At 30.1% G+C, this 17,164-nt stretch overlaps 1 protein-coding gene across 1 annotated transcript in view; it reads left to right on the top strand.

The window, feature by feature from the left end:
* Nucleotides 1–10,967, top strand: part of LOC136269745 (low-density lipoprotein receptor-related protein 4-like) — a 41,307-nt gene extending 30,340 nt beyond the window's left edge. The window contains exons 13-14 of the mRNA XM_066073878.1: nucleotides 9,720–9,840; nucleotides 10,595–10,967. Of these exons, the coding sequence (XP_065929950.1) occupies nucleotides 9,720–9,840; nucleotides 10,595–10,787 (314 nt within the window). The 3' untranslated portion in view covers nucleotides 10,788–10,967. The remainder of the gene's footprint in view (nucleotides 1–9,719; nucleotides 9,841–10,594) is intronic.
* The last annotated feature ends 6,197 nt before the right edge of the window (nucleotides 10,968–17,164 follow it).

Raw genomic sequence — 17,164 nt, 5'->3', positions numbered from 1 at the left:
AATTGAACGCATGTGTCTCCTTGACATCGTGTTTTCAACGTTACCGTGCGCTATGGTGACAAAACATATTGATTTTAAAATCGGGTAACTAAAATACCTTTTCATTAAATGGAATGAAACTTCGTATATCAATTAAATATGTTTTGTTGCATAACATTATCTGTAAGTTATGACTATATATATACACCAATTACATGTAAAAATTATTTAAATGTTATTTGCAATAAAATTAAAACACATGATTGCAATAAATGTTGTTTATTAATTTGATCAAGGAGAAAATATGTCGGTGGTATATTGAATAGGAAGAATATTAGATAAAGACATATACTCTGCGATGGTTAGTTTGAAAATCTAAGTGGATATCTTTAAGAAAAACTGCACCAACTTATTAGAGGTGTTAAATAATAATAATAATATTCAAAACATTAAAACTACTAATATTGATTATATCTTGATTGAAACAAAGCCTTGAGTAGATGTATCAAAAATTAAAACTGACATACTAAGCATTATTTAGAATATTTAATTTAAAAAGCAAGCACTGAATAACTTTATGCAGAGGTTTACATATCATTTTCCAAGTCTGCATTTCGGTTGCTATGATTATGCAACTGAAAATACGCATATACTTTTACATTGTATTTGTAACCGGTCAACACTTCCTGTGCAGGACTTCTAGATTAGCTTTCAATCAAGACATAGAATTTCTATAATCATTACTACATTGTATTTTGTTTTAAAGCCAAACCAAGTATTTTATTCTTAAATTTGCCTTTTTTTCTCCCTTATACTGTTTGATAGAGAAATGTGTACTCCCTAAATACGGTAATTAAAAAGTGTCTGTTTTGCTTTAACTAACTGAATAACAATATGAAATAGCATTTTGAGCATTTCGCGTTGTTTCCAAATGATTTATAATTATAGCTGGATATAAAATGATAAGATTTGAAAACTATTTTGGCTTTAGTCATTATAACTTTTGTATGAAAAAGTCCAACATTTATTCTTTTAGACATTCTAAATAGTCAAAGTGTACAAAACAAAGTAAATCCGCTTCTCTCCCGTATTTTCGGGTGTTTCTTTCTCTATTTTAAAAATGTTTTAACCAAGTTCATATTTCAATTGTTGTAAACCGGGTCATTTTCTGTATTGGAAAATGCCTTTTTCATCGACCTTTTTCTTTCAATAGTAATCACATTTTTATTCTAATACAACAAGGTATGGGTTCCTTGGTTCGTTATACCCATCATGCATTGTATCATAGACAGGATCTATGGTATGGTAATGTTCCTCTTCAGCACTGATATATCCATGACTCTCTAACGTAGATGTAGTGTCAAGTCTTGTGTTCGAGGAGGGTGTTTTAGCCGTTTTTCTGAACGAATATTATAGAAAACTAAATCAACAACAAAGTATCAGAAAATATGTTGGAATATTTGTTGTGAGCACACAGGTAGTATATCGGAGAAGAAGCGAATGTATTTAAATAAAAATGAAGTAAAACATTTAGATCTGAAGGAATAAATAACGTCATAAATTTCAAATTAAATCTTTATAGAAATGAAAAATAAGAACGATAAATATTGTATCAGCTTGCTACTTGTATTGATAGTATAAGAAATTGTAATTTATCAATATTTTTTTAATGCTGACACAAGAACGAGTTGTCATATTATTTTATAAACTTCATTTAAGATAAATGGCGTCAAATTAAATAAAAAAAAAAACTCAGGTTTTTAAAACAAAACATGTGATAAAAATATATAAGAATATACTTATATTATGTTCATACCTTGTGTTATTGATTTTTCTTTTCATCAGACATATTAATCCCACTATAACCATGGAAACAACAATAGCACCAACTGCAGACAACACAGCATTCATGTAAATGTAAATCATACCCGACTGTCTTGCCTCAGAGGTGGACTCTTTCCCTACGAAAACAAAGCAGTACGATTAGTCCATACATAGATGGGGTTTTACATATTGTTAAAGATGTAAATTATTGTTTGCAACTGTCTTTACCTGGCATTATAATATTTTGCATAGCTAGATCATGAATTTTTTTTTTTAAAAAGATGTCATTAAAGCATTTCAGTTATTGCTATTGTGATTAAAAAAAATTCTGACTTTATTATGTGAAATGATGGTTCTCTGATTCGTGCCGAATATTTGAAAATATTTTATTCGTTTCGTTTACAATTAACGTCTCAGTCCTGCAAAACCCCTCAATTATAATTGCATGTATTTCAATTGTTACTAAGATGGTGCGTGCGTTTTTTTTCAAGTTTTTGTATGCGTAATTTGCATACAAAACAAAGTGAAAAACCTCATTTTTATTGCTAATTTATCTTTAGAAAACATTGTTTAGGCAGAAATAAGCCGGTTCAAGAACTTATATCCTAAGATATACAAGATGGTGGAAGAGAAGTTGATTATGGTAGTCTTTCGAGGTTCTATACATTATGCTACAACATTTAAATAGAAATCAAATGGTCTGAAAATAAATTACAAATAAAAAGTAAGCCATTTTTCAATATTTTTTAAAACAGTCCAGGGAATGTGTTTTAACGAGGATTCCAGTTCGAGTGTGCATGACATGGCATGATTTTTTCATTATCTTTTTGATTTCATGCATTGCTTTTTAGCACACGGGCCAAGCCCGTTTTAACATTAATTTCAATGTAACCATAAATAAAGAAAGGGGTCGAACTCTGACCCAGATAAAAAAAATACCAGCTCGCTTCAAAAGCCTAATAAGTCAATCATATTTATAACACTCCCAATATGCATGTATTTTTCAGACAAGTAATGTCTGACATACACTCATGCCGAATTTCAAGTTGAATGGTCTTAAAATAGCTGCGATACATGTATTCGTCAATATTCTCTCGAAGTCGCCAGTTTATTTTTACTCGGACATTTACCGGTCCAGGGCTCACGATAGGATTTTGCCTATGACAACAGCAGTATTGCAACAAGTCGACAAACATTTGCAATAATCTTTTAAAATCTCACATCAAACGTACGCTTCTTACAACCTTAAATTCCGATAAAATTTCTTAGATACTCTCCAAACAGAACTTTATTCTGCAGCCACATCAACTTCTGACCAGACCGGCCATTGAGATATCTAATGTTAAACCCAATTTTATTGGTTAATATTCCTGATGGTCCAATCAGAATCAGTCTTTCTCGAAGACATCAAAATTGCTGGCCCTGTCAGAGGTCAATGTGGTTGCAGAAAAAAAGTTCAATATGGAGAGTATTTAAGGAATTTTATCGTAGTTTTTGTATGTAAGTAGTGTGTGTTTTTAGGTGCAAATTTATTACTTTCGGTAATTTTACATCGTGTTTTTATCCAAAATTGACATTAAGGTAACATTTATGAGTTGAGAACTTGTTTTGTTATGAGCCTGATAACGTGCAATGCTACAATGTCAAATACACACCATCGTTCATCCATGTTCGTTTCCAAAGCATTATATGAAGTATATAAACATTTGAAAGGTGTTAATTTGTTTATAATTAATGATAAAAGCATTTGGCATCTATAACATAGCATAGCAGTGCAGATGCTAAACATTCTTAAACTGTCAATGTTGTTATTTTTCAATGTAACACTTAGTTATCATATCATATGCTGTGTTCTCTCCCTCAGAGATTAGAACAACGGAAACAACCTACACGTATTTGTACGTCGCATCCGCAATAGGTGCCTTTGTTGCTGTCATGGTAATGATTGGAATCATCTGCCTGGTGAAAAGACAATCCAGATCTAGGTATGAATAGTAACTATTACTGTAAAGTCTCAGTTAACCCTTTCAATAAGATTTTTTTCGTACGTATTTGCAGTCATTCGATGCCACGTACATGTACTTGCGAAGTGATATCTAAAACAAAGAAGGATGAAGGGTTTCTTTCATTATTTGCCCTGAAATTCAAAATATGTTTTAAATTTCAATGCAAATTAAATTACCAAGTTATGTACTTGAAAAATGTTTTCAAAAGGGTATAATTATGGCTTTAAACATATGTAGCATTTATTAGAACAGGGCAAAATTGGACTAAAACTGTACTAGTGCTAACAAAACAGTTGATGCGGATGTGTATTATTGGATTTCTCTGTATATATGATTTATGAAAGCTATGTTTGATAACACAATTTTATTTGTAGGTTCTTATATCAATTCCGCAAAAACGTAACATTGAAAAATCCTATCAAAAGTTATTAAGTTCTCTAATAATTTGTTCATATATAAAACAAAATTCATTAACCGTTTGTCCATATAGCAAAAGGATGCATATATATTAGGACATCGCTAAAATATATTGACATTGTGGACTTTCTTAAGTTCGAGTGAGGCGTTTTGTTTTCAAGTCTTTTCGGAGATATATATTTAACATGCCTATATCTTTTAATTTGTTTTAGATAAGCGTTATACTATATGTCACACATCACAGTGTTAACAATATTATCCACTGGTCAAAGTTATACAAGACTAGTTGGTTTACCTATCGGTTTACTTTCAGAGAATCACATGACGGAACTTCATCAAATACAATAGATAACCAGCACATATCTTACGATAGCCAAGGATATTTGTATCCAGGAACTAAGAATCACTATCATTCAATCGTATCTGTGTATAACATAATTCATGATGAAGATCTAGATGACGAGTCTGTGACATACCCTTACCTAACCCCAATATATGAAGCATGAGTGCATCTGAAGAACTGTAACAGTTACAGGAGGCGGAAGGAATAACAATAACAACATTAATAACTATTTGTAACTTTAGGTTTATACTGAGGAACAGTGGAACAGAACCATATTGACTCAATTTTTATCAAGAATATAAAATGCATGGTTTTTTTTTCAATACATCTTTTTTTCTTATTGTCGTAGTTTATTATATCTTTAAAACTCTGCATTTAAAAGAGAACTATTTTACATTTTCAGACATCTTCACCAAAAAAATACATCTTTCGTAATGTTATAAAAAAGAACATAAGAGATAAACATTGAACTAAAGTTCACTTCTTGAGCAATTTTTTATTATTAGAGGAATAACCCGTAACAAAATACACCTAAAAATTATAATGATATTTCTCTGTTCGTGCACAGATGAAAAAAAATCTTTGTTTTCTCCATTTCAGTTATTCAGAGCGCCTAGTATTTGATATATGTCATTCATGTTTTTGTTTTGTTAACTTTAGTATCAACTTTTCATTTGTGAAAATTTATATCATCAGAAGAAGCCTTTACCAATTTAGATCTTATACCCCTACAATAAACAAACAGAATTCAAATGTACAACTATAGAATTATAAGTACATAGTTAAATACCAGTTTACAAACTCTGCATTAAACCTTTTTCTTTTTATTTATAAGTAAGTTAATAAATATACATTTAACAAACATACTCTGATAAGTGGGAGAGAAATCCAAATGATCTGACATAACTCTCTGTAGACAGATTGATAATGTCATTTTATTATTTTCTATCAAAGCATGGGAATATATATATATATATATATATATATATATATATATATATATATATATATATATATATATATATATATATATATATATATATATATATATATATATATATATATATATATATATATATGTTCTGGATTTAACTCGAAAAAAAAAGCCGATAAAAACTGTGAAAATGCTCAATGGTGGAAATAATAAGTAAAAAGTTATTTTGATATTATTTTTGTATAACTCTTACACATTCTGTGGGGGTTTTGTTAACTTTGGTTTTGGACAAAAACAAAACGAAAGAAAGTAATATATCTGTAAAAAGTTTGTCAAAAGAATAAACAACTTCATCTGACATTTATGGATTTTATAACTGTAAAGGAAGAGACATGCGGCAAAAAATAAGAAAACTTCGCGGAACAAACTTATGATTTTTGACCAAATGTTAACAAATTAGACGTTAAGTTCTATAGTGTCAAATTAAATTGTATGGTTAAGAGCACAACAGAAAAAAAAGTGATATAAAGATTTGACTTTCTGTTAATTGAACGCATGTGTCTCCTTGACATCGTGTTTTCAACGTTACCGTGCGCTGTGGTGACAAAACATATTGATTTTAAAATCGGGTAACTAAAATACCTTTTCATTAAATGGAATGAAACTTCGTATATCAATTAAATATGTTTTGTTGCATAACATTATCTGTAAGTTATGACTATATATATACACCAATTATATGTAAAAATTATTTAAATGTTATTTGCAATAAAATTAAAACACATGATTGCAATAAATGTTGTTTATTAATTTGATCAAGGAGAAAATATGTCGGTGGTATATTGAAAAGGAAGAATATTAGATAAAGACATATACTCTGCGATGGTTAGTTTGAAAATCTAAGTGGATATCTTTAAGAAAAACTGCACCAACTTATTAGAGGTGTTAAATAATAATAATAATATTCAAAACATTAAAACTACTAATATTGATTATATCTTGATTGAAACAAAGCCTTGAGTAGATGTATCAAAAATTAAAACTGACATACTAAGCATTATTTAGAATATTTAATTTAAAAAGCAAGCACTGAATAACTTTATGCAGAGGTTTACATATCATTTTCCAAGTCTGCATTTCGGTTGCTATGATTATGCAAATGAAAATACGTTATACTTTTACATTGTATTTGTACCCGGTCAACACTTCCTGTGCAGGACTTCTAGATTAGCTATCAATCAAGACATAGAATTCTATAATCATTACTACATTGTATTTTGTTTTAAAGCCAAACCAAGTATTTTATTCTTAAATTTGCCTTTTTTTCTCCCTTATACTGTTTGATAAAGAAATGTGTACTCCCTAAATACGGTAATTAAAAAGTGTCTGTTTTGCTTTAACTAACTGAATAACAATATGAAATAGCATTTTGAGCATTTCGCGTTGTTTCCAAATGATTTATAATTATAGCTGGATATAAAATGATAAGATTTGAAAACTATTTTGGCTTTAGTCATTATAACTTTTGTATGAAAAAGTCCAACATTTATTCTTTTAGACATTCTAAATAGTCAAAGTGTACAAAACAAAGTAAATCCGCTTCTCTCCCGTATTTTCGGGTGTTTCTTTCTCTATTTTAAAAATGTTTTAACCAAGTTCATATTTCAATTGTTGTAAACCGGGTCATTTTCTATATTGGAAAATGCCTTTTTCATCGACCTTTTTCTTTCAATAGTAATCACATTTTTATTCTAATACAACAAGGTATGGGTTCCTTGGTTCGTTATACCCATCATGCATTGTATCATAGACAGGATCTATGGTATGGTAATGTTCCTCTTCAGCACTGATATATCTATGACTCTCTAACGTAGATGTAGTGTCATGTCTTGTGTTCGAGGAGGGTGTTTTAGCCGTTTTTCTGAACGAATATTATAGAAAACTAAATCAACAACAAAGTATCAGAAAATATGTTGGAATATTTGTTGTGAGCACACAGGTAGTATATCGGAGAAGAAGCGAATGTATTTAAATAAAAATGAAGTAAAACATTTAGATCTGAAGGAATAAATAACGTCATAAATTTCAAATTAAATCTTTATAGAAATGAAAAATAAGAACGATAAATATTATTGTATCAGCTTGCTACTTGTATTGATAGTATAAGAAATTGTAATTTATCAATATTTTTTTAATGCTGACACAAGAACGAGTTGTCATATTTTTTGATAAACTTCATTTAAGATAAATGGCGTCAAACTAAATAAAAAAAAATACTCATGTTTTTAAAACAAAACATGTGAAAAAAATATAGAAAAATATACTTATATTATGTTCATACCTTGTGTTATTGATTTTTCTTTTCATCAGACATATTAATCCCACTATAACCATGGAAACAACAATAGCACCAACTGCAGACAACACAGCATTCATGTAAATGTAAATCATACCCGACTGTCTTGCCTCAGAGGTGGACTCTTTCCCTACGAAAACAAAGCAGTACGATTAGTCCATACATAGATGGGGTTTTACATATTGTTAAAGATGTAAATTATTGTTTGCAACTGTCTTTACCTGGCATTATAATATTTTGCATAGCTAGATCATGAATTTTTTTTTTTAAAAAGATGTCATTAAAGCATTTCAGTTATTGCTATTGTGATTAAAAAAAATTCTGACTTTATTATGTGAAATGATGGTTCTCTGATTCGTGCCGAATATTTGAAAATATTTTATTCGTTTCGTTTACAATTAACGTCTCAGTCCTGCAAAACCCCTCAATTATAATTGCATGTATTTCAATTGTTACTAAGATGGTGCGTGCGGTTTTTTTTAAGTTTTTGTATGCGTAATTTGCATACAAAACAAAGTGAAAAACCTCATTTTTATTGCTAATTTATCTTTAGAAAACATTGTTTAGGCAGAAATAAGCCGGGTCAAGAACTTATATCCTAAGACATACAAGATGGTGGAAGAGAAGTTGATTATGGTAGTCTTTTGAAGTTCTATACATTATGCTACAACATTTAAATAGAAATCAAATGGTCTTAAAATAAATTACAAATAAAATGTAAGCCATTTTTCAATATTTTTTAAAACAGTCCAGGGAATGTGTTTTAACGAGGATTCCAGTTCGAGTGTGCATGACATGGCATGATTTTTTTTCATTATCTTTTTGATTTCATGCATTGCTTTTTAGCACACGGGCCAAGCCCGTTTTAACATTAATTTCAATGTAACCATAAATAAAGAAAGGGGTCGAACTCTGACCCAGATAAAAAAAAATACCAGCTCGCTTCAAAAGCCTAATAAGTCAATCATATTTATAACACTCCCAATATGCATGTATTTTTCAGACAAGTAATGTCTTACATACACTCATGCCGAATTTCAAGTTGAATGGTCTTAAAATAGCTGAGATACATGTATTCGTCAATATTCTCTCGAAGTCGCCAGTTTATTTTTACTCGGACATTTACCGGTCCAGGGCTCACGATAGGATTTTGCCTATGACAACAGCAGTATTGCAACAAGTCGAGAAACATTTGCAATAATCTTTTAAAATCTCACATCAAACGCACGCTTCTTACAACCTTAAATTCCGATAAAATTTCTTAGATACTCTCCAAACAGAACTTTATTCTGCAGCCACATCAACTTCTGACCAGATCGGCCATTGAGATATCTAATGTTAAACCCAATTTTATTGGTTAATATTCCTGATGGTCCAATCAGAATCAGTCTTTCTCGAAGACATCAAAATTGCTGGCCCTGTCAGAGGTCAATGTGGCTGCAGAAAAAAAGTTCAATATGGAGAGTATTTAAGGAATTTTATCGTAGTTTTTGTATGTAAGTAGTGTGTGTTTTTAGGTGCAAATTTATTACTTTCGGTAATTTTACATCGTGTTTTTATCCAAAATTGACATTAAGGTAACATTTATGAGTTGAGAACTTGTTTTGTTATGAGCCTGATAACGTGGAATGCTACAATGTCAAATACACACCATCGTTCATCCATGTTCGTTTCCAAAGCATTATATGAAGTATATAAACATTTGAAAGGTGTTAATTTGTTTATAATTAACGATAAAAGCATTTGGCATCCATAACATAGCATAGCAGTGCAGATGCTAAACATTCTTAAACTGTCAATGTTGTTATTTTACAATGTAACACTTAGTTATCATATCATATGCTGTGTTCTCTCCCTCAGAGATTAGAAAAACAGACATAACCTACATGTATTTGTACGTCGCATCCGCAATAGGTGCCTTTGTTGCTGTCATGGTAACGATTGGAATCATCTGCCTGGTGAAAAGACAATCCAGATCTAGGTATGTAAAGTAACTATTACTGTAAAGTCTCAGTTAACCCTTTCAATAAGATTTTTTTCGTACGTATTCGCAGTCATTCGATGCTACGTATACATGTACTTGCGAAGTGATATCTAAAACAAAGAAGGATGAAGGGTTTCTTTCATTATTTGCCCTGAAATTCAAAATATGTTTTAAATTTCAATGCAAATTAAATTACCAAGTTATGTACTTGAAATATGTTTTCAAAAGGGTATAATTGTGGCTTTAACCATATGTAGCATTTATTAGAAAAGGGCAAAATTGGACTAAAACTGTACTAGTGCTAACAAAACAGTTGATGCGGATGTGTATTATTGGATTTCTCTGTATATATGATTTATGAAAGCTATGTTTGATAACACAATTTTATTTGTAGGTTCTTATATCAATTCCGCAAAAACGTAACATTGAAAAATCCTATCAAAAGTTATTAAGTTCTCTAATAATTTGTTCATATATAAAACAAAATTCATTAAGCGTTTTGTCCATATAGCAAAAGGATGCATATATAATAGGACATCGCTAAAATATATTGACATTGTGGACTTTCTTAAGTTCGAGTGAGGCGTTTTGTTTTCAAGTCTTTTCTGAGATATATATTAAATATGCCTATATCTTTTAATTTGTTTTATATAAGCGTTATACTATATGTCACACGTCACAGTGTTCACAATATTATCTACTGGTCAAAGTTATACAAGACTAGTTGGTTTACCTATCGGTTTACTTTCAGAGAATCACATGACGAAACTTCATCAAATACAATAGATAACCAGCACATATCTTACGATAGCCAAGGATATTTGTATCCAGGAACTAAGAATCACTATCATTCAATCGTATCTGTGTATAACATAATTCATGATGAAGATCTAGATGACGAGTCTGTGACAAACCCTTACCTTACCCCGACATATGAAGCATGAGTGCATCTGAAGAACTGTAACAGTTACAGGAGGCGGAAGGAATAACAATAACAACATTAATAACTATTTGTAACTTTGGGTTTATACTAAGCAACAGTGGAACAGAACCATATTGACTCAATTTTTATCCAGAATATGAAGTGCATGGGTTTTTTTTTTCAATATATCTTTTTTTCTTATTGTCGTAGTTTATTATATCTTTAAAACTCTGCATTTAAAAGAGAAATATTTTACATTTTCAGACATCTTCATCAAAAAAGTATATCTTTCGTAATGTTATAAAAAAGAACATAAGAGATAAACATTGAACAACAGTTCACTTCTCGAGCAATTTTCTTTTATTAGAGGAATAACCCGAACAAAATACACCTAAAAATTATAATGATATTTCTCTGTTCGTGCACAGATGAAAAAAAAATCTTTGTTTTCTCCATTTCAGTTATTCAGAGCGCCTAGTATTTGATATATGTCATTCATGTTTTTGTTTTGTTAACTTTAGTATCAACTTTTCATTTGTGAAAATTTATATCATCAGAAGAAGCCTTTACCAATTTAGATCTTATACCCCTACAATAAACAAACAGCATTCAAATGTACAACTATAGAATTATAAGTACATAGTTAAATACCAGTTTACAAACTCTGCATTAAACCTTTTTCTTTTTATTTATTAGTAAGTTAATAAATATACATTTAACAAACATATTCTGATAAGTGGGAGAGAAATCCAAATGATCTGACATAACTCTCTGCAGACAGATTGATAATGTCATTTTATTATTTTCTATCAAAGCATGGGAATATATATATATATATATATATATAATATTATATATATTATGGATTTAACTCGAAAAAAAAAAAGCCGATAAAAACTGTGAAAATGCTCAATGGTGGAAATAATAAGTAAAAAGTTATTTTGATATTATTTTTGTATAACTCTTACACATTCTGTGGGGGTTTTGTTAACTTTGGTTTTGGACAAAAACAAAACGAAAGAAAGTAATATATCTGTAAAAAGTTTGTCAAAAGAATAAACAACTTCATCTGACATTTAGGGATTTTATAACTGTAAAGGAAGAGACATGCGGAAAAAAATAAGAAAACTTCGCGGAACAAACTTTTGATTGTTGACCAAATGTGAACAAATTAGACGTTAAGTTCTATAGTGTCAAATTAAATTGTATGGTTAAGAGCACAACAGAAAAAAAAGTGATATAAAGATTTGACTTTCTGTTAATTGAACGCATGTGTCTCCTTGACATCGTGTTTTCAACGTTACCGTGCGCTATGGTGACAAAACATATTGATTTTAAAATCGGGTAACTAAAATACCTTTTCATTAAATGGAATGAAACTTCGTATATCAATTAAATATGTTTTGTTGCATAACATTATCTGTAAGTTATGACTATATATATACACCAATTACATGTAAAAATTATTTAAATGTTATTTGCAATAAAATTAAAACACATGATTGCAATAAATGTTGTTTATTAATTTGATCAAGGAGAAAATATGTCGGTGGTATATTGAATAGGAAGAATATTAGATAAAGACATATACTCTGCGATGGTTAGTTTGAAAATCTAAGTGGATATCTTTAAGAAAAACTGCACCAACTTATTAGAGGTGTTAAATAATAATAATAATATTCAAAACATTAAAACTACTAATATTGATTATATCTTGATTGAAACAAAGCCTTGAGTAGATGTATCAAAAATTAAAACTGACATACTAAGCATTATTTAGAATATTTAATTTAAAAAGCAAGCACTGAATAACTTTATGCAGAGGTTTACATATCATTTTCCAAGTCTGCATTTCGGTTGCTATGATTATGCAACTGAAAATACGCATATACTTTTACATTGTATTTGTAACCGGTCAACACTTCCTGTGCAGGACTTCTAGATTAGCTTTCAATCAAGACATAGAATTTCTATAATCATTACTACATTGTATTTTGTTTTAAAGCCAAACCAAGTATTTTATTCTTAAATTTGCCTTTTTTTCTCCCTTATACTGTTTGATAGAGAAATGTGTACTCCCTAAATACGGTAATTAAAAAGTGTCTGTTTTGCTTTAACTAACTGAATAACAATATGAAATAGCATTTTGAGCATTTCGCGTTGTTTCCAAATGATTTATAATTATAGCTGGATATAAAATGATAAGATTTGAAAACTATTTTGGCTTTAGTCATTATAACTTTTGTATGAAAAAGTCCAACATTTATTCTTTTAGACATTCTAAATAGTCAAAGTGTACAAAACAAAGTAAATCCGCTTCTCTCCCGTATTTTCGGGTGTTTCTTTCTCTATTTTAAAAATGTTTTAACCAAGTTCATATTTCAATTGTTGTAAACCGGGTCATTTTCTGTATTGGAAAATGCCTTTTTCATCGACCTTTTTCTTTCAATAGTAATCACATTTTTATTCTAATACAACAAGGTATGGGTTCCTTGGTTCGTTATACCCATCATGCATTGTATCATAGACAGGATCTATGGTATGGTAATGTTCCTCTTCAGCACTGATATATCCATGACTCTCTAACGTAGATGTAGTGTCAAGTCTTGTGTTCGAGGAGGGTGTTTTAGCCGTTTTTCTGAACGAATATTATAGAAAACTAAATCAACAACAAAGTATCAGAAAATATGTTGGAATATTTGTTGTGAGCACACAGGTAGTATATCGGAGAAGAAGCGAATGTATTTAAATAAAAATGAAGTAAAACATTTAGATCTGAAGGAATAAATAACGTCATAAATTTCAAATTAAATCTTTATAGAAATGAAAAATAAGAACGATAAATATTGTATCAGCTTGCTACTTGTATTGATAGTATAAGAAATTGTAATTTATCAATATTTTTTTAATGCTGACACAAGAACGAGTTGTCATATTATTTTATAAACTTCATTTAAGATAAATGGCGTCAAATTAAATAAAAAAAAAAACTCAGGTTTTTAAAACAAAACATGTGATAAAAATATATAAGAATATACTTATATTATGTTCATACCTTGTGTTATTGATTTTTCTTTTCATCAGACATATTAATCCCACTATAACCATGGAAACAACAATAGCACCAACTGCAGACAACACAGCATTCATGTAAATGTAAATCATACCCGACTGTCTTGCCTCAGAGGTGGACTCTTTCCCTACGAAAACAAAGCAGTACGATTAGTCCATACATAGATGGGGTTTTACATATTGTTAAAGATGTAAATTATTGTTTGCAACTGTCTTTACCTGGCATTATAATATTTTGCATAGCTAGATCATGAATTTTTTTTTTTAAAAAGATGTCATTAAAGCATTTCAGTTATTGCTATTGTGATTAAAAAAAATTCTGACTTTATTATGTGAAATGATGGTTCTCTGATTCGTGCCGAATATTTGAAAATATTTTATTCGTTTCGTTTACAATTAACGTCTCAGTCCTGCAAAACCCCTCAATTATAATTGCATGTATTTCAATTGTTACTAAGATGGTGCGTGCGTTTTTTTTCAAGTTTTTGTATGCGTAATTTGCATACAAAACAAAGTGAAAAACCTCATTTTTATTGCTAATTTATCTTTAGAAAACATTGTTTAGGCAGAAATAAGCCGGTTCAAGAACTTATATCCTAAGATATACAAGATGGTGGAAGAGAAGTTGATTATGGTAGTCTTTCGAGGTTCTATACATTATGCTACAACATTTAAATAGAAATCAAATGGTCTGAAAATAAATTACAAATAAAAAGTAAGCCATTTTTCAATATTTTTTAAAACAGTCCAGGGAATGTGTTTTAACGAGGATTCCAGTTCGAGTGTGCATGACATGGCATGATTTTTTCATTATCTTTTTGATTTCATGCATTGCTTTTTAGCACACGGGCCAAGCCCGTTTTAACATTAATTTCAATGTAACCATAAATAAAGAAAGGGGTCGAACTCTGACCCAGATAAAAAAAATACCAGCTCGCTTCAAAAGCCTAATAAGTCAATCATATTTATAACACTCCCAATATGCATGTATTTTTCAGACAAGTAATGTCTGACATACACTCATGCCGAATTTCAAGTTGAATGGTCTTAAAATAGCTGCGATACATGTATTCGTCAATATTCTCTCGAAGTCGCCAGTTTATTTTTACTCGGACATTTACCGGTCCAGGGCTCACGATAGGATTTTGCCTATGACAACAGCAGTATTGCAACAAGTCGACAAACATTTGCAATAATCTTTTAAAATCTCACATCAAACGCACGCTTCTTACAACCTTAAATTCCGATAAAATTTCTTAGATACTCTCCAAACAGAACTTTATTCTGCAGCCACATCAACTTCTGACCAGACCGGCCATTGAGATATCTAATGTTAAACCCAATTTTATTGGTTAATATTCCTGATGGTCCAATCAGAATCAGTCTTTCTCGAAGACATCAAAATTGCTGGCCCTGTCAGAGGTCAATGTGGTTGCAGAAAAAAAGTTCAATATGGAGAGTATTTAAGGAATTTTATCGTAGTTTTTGTATGTAAGTAGTGTGTGTTTTTAGGTGCAAATTTATTACTTTCGGTAATTTTACATCGTGTTTTTATCCAAAATTGACATTAAGGTAACATTTATGAGTTGAGAACTTGTTTTGTTATGAGCCTGATAACGTGCAATGCTACAATGTCAAATACACACCATCGTTCATCCATGTTCGTTTCCAAAGCATTATATGAAGTATATAAACATTTGAAAGGTGTTAATTTGTTTATAATTAATGATAAAAGCATTTGGCATCTATAACATAGCATAGCAGTGCAGATGCTAAACATTCTTAAACTGTCAATGTTGTTATTTTTCAATGTAACACTTAGTTATCATATCATATGCTGTGTTCTCTCCCTCAGAGATTAGAACAACGGAAACAACCTACACGTATTTGTACGTCGCATCCGCAATAGGTGCCTTTGTTGCTGTCATGGTAATGATTGGAATCATCTGCCTGGTGAAAAGACAATCCAGATCTAGGTATGAATAGTAACTATTACTGTAAAGTCTCAGTTAACCCTTTCAATAAGATTTTTTTCGTACGTATTTGCAGTCATTCGATGCCACGTACATGTACTTGCGAAGTGATATCTAAAACAAAGAAGGATGAAGGGTTTCTTTCATTATTTGCCCTGAAATTCAAAATATGTTTTAAATTTCAATGCAAATTAAATTACCAAGTTATGTACTTGAAAAATGTTTTCAAAAGGGTATAATTATGGCTTTAAACATATGTAGCATTTATTAGAACAGGGCAAAATTGGACTAAAACTGTACTAGTGCTAACAAAACAGTTGATGCGGATGTGTATTATTGGATTTCTCTGTATATATGATTTATGAAAGCTATGTTTGATAACACAATTTTATTTGTAGGTTCTTATATCAATTCCGCAAAAACGTAACATTGAAAAATCCTATCAAAAGTTATTAAGTTCTCTAATAATTTGTTCATATATAAAACAAAATTCATTAACCGTTTGTCCATATAGCAAAAGGATGCATATATATTAGGACATCGCTAAAATATATTGACATTGTGGACTTTCTTAAGTTCGAGTGAGGCGTTTTGTTTTCAAGTCTTTTCGGAGATATATATTTAACATGCCTATATCTTTTAATTTGTTTTAGATAAGCGTTATACTATATGTCACACATCACAGTGTTAACAATATTATCCACTGGTCAAAGTTATACAAGACTAGTTGGTTTACCTATCGGTTTACTTTCAGAGAATCACATGACGGAACTTCATCAAATACAATAGATAACCAGCACATATCTTACGATAGCCAAGGATATTTGTATCCAGGAACTAAGAATCACTATCATTCAATCGTATCTGTGTATAACATAATTCATGATGAAGATCTAGATGACGAGTCTGTGACATACCCTTACCTAACCCCAATATATGAAGCATGAGTGCATCTGAAGAACTGTAACAGTTACAGGAGGCGGAAGGAATAACAATAACAACATTAATAACTATTTGTAACTTTAGGTTTATACTGAGGAACAGTGGAACAGAACCATATTGACTCAATTTTTATCAAGAATATAAAATGCATGGTTTTTTTTTCAATACATCTTTTTTTCTTATTGTCGTAGTTTATTATATCTTTAAAACTCTGCATTTAAAAGAGAACTATTTTACATTTTCAGACATCTTCACCAAAAAAATACATCTTTCGTAATGTTATAAAAAAGAACATAAGAGATAAACATTGAACTAAAGTTCACTTCTTGAGCAATTTTTTATTATTAGAGGAATAACCCGTAACAAAATACACCTAAAAATTATAATGATATTTCTCTGTTCGTGCACAGAT

The sequence above is a fragment of the Magallana gigas genome, chromosome 10, assembly GCF_963853765.1.
Source record: "Magallana gigas chromosome 10, xbMagGiga1.1, whole genome shotgun sequence".
NCBI lineage: Eukaryota > Metazoa > Mollusca > Bivalvia > Ostreida > Ostreidae > Magallana > Magallana gigas.
The sequence above is the reverse complement of the archived record's forward strand: the minus strand, read 5'-3'. Positions and strand labels throughout refer to the sequence as shown.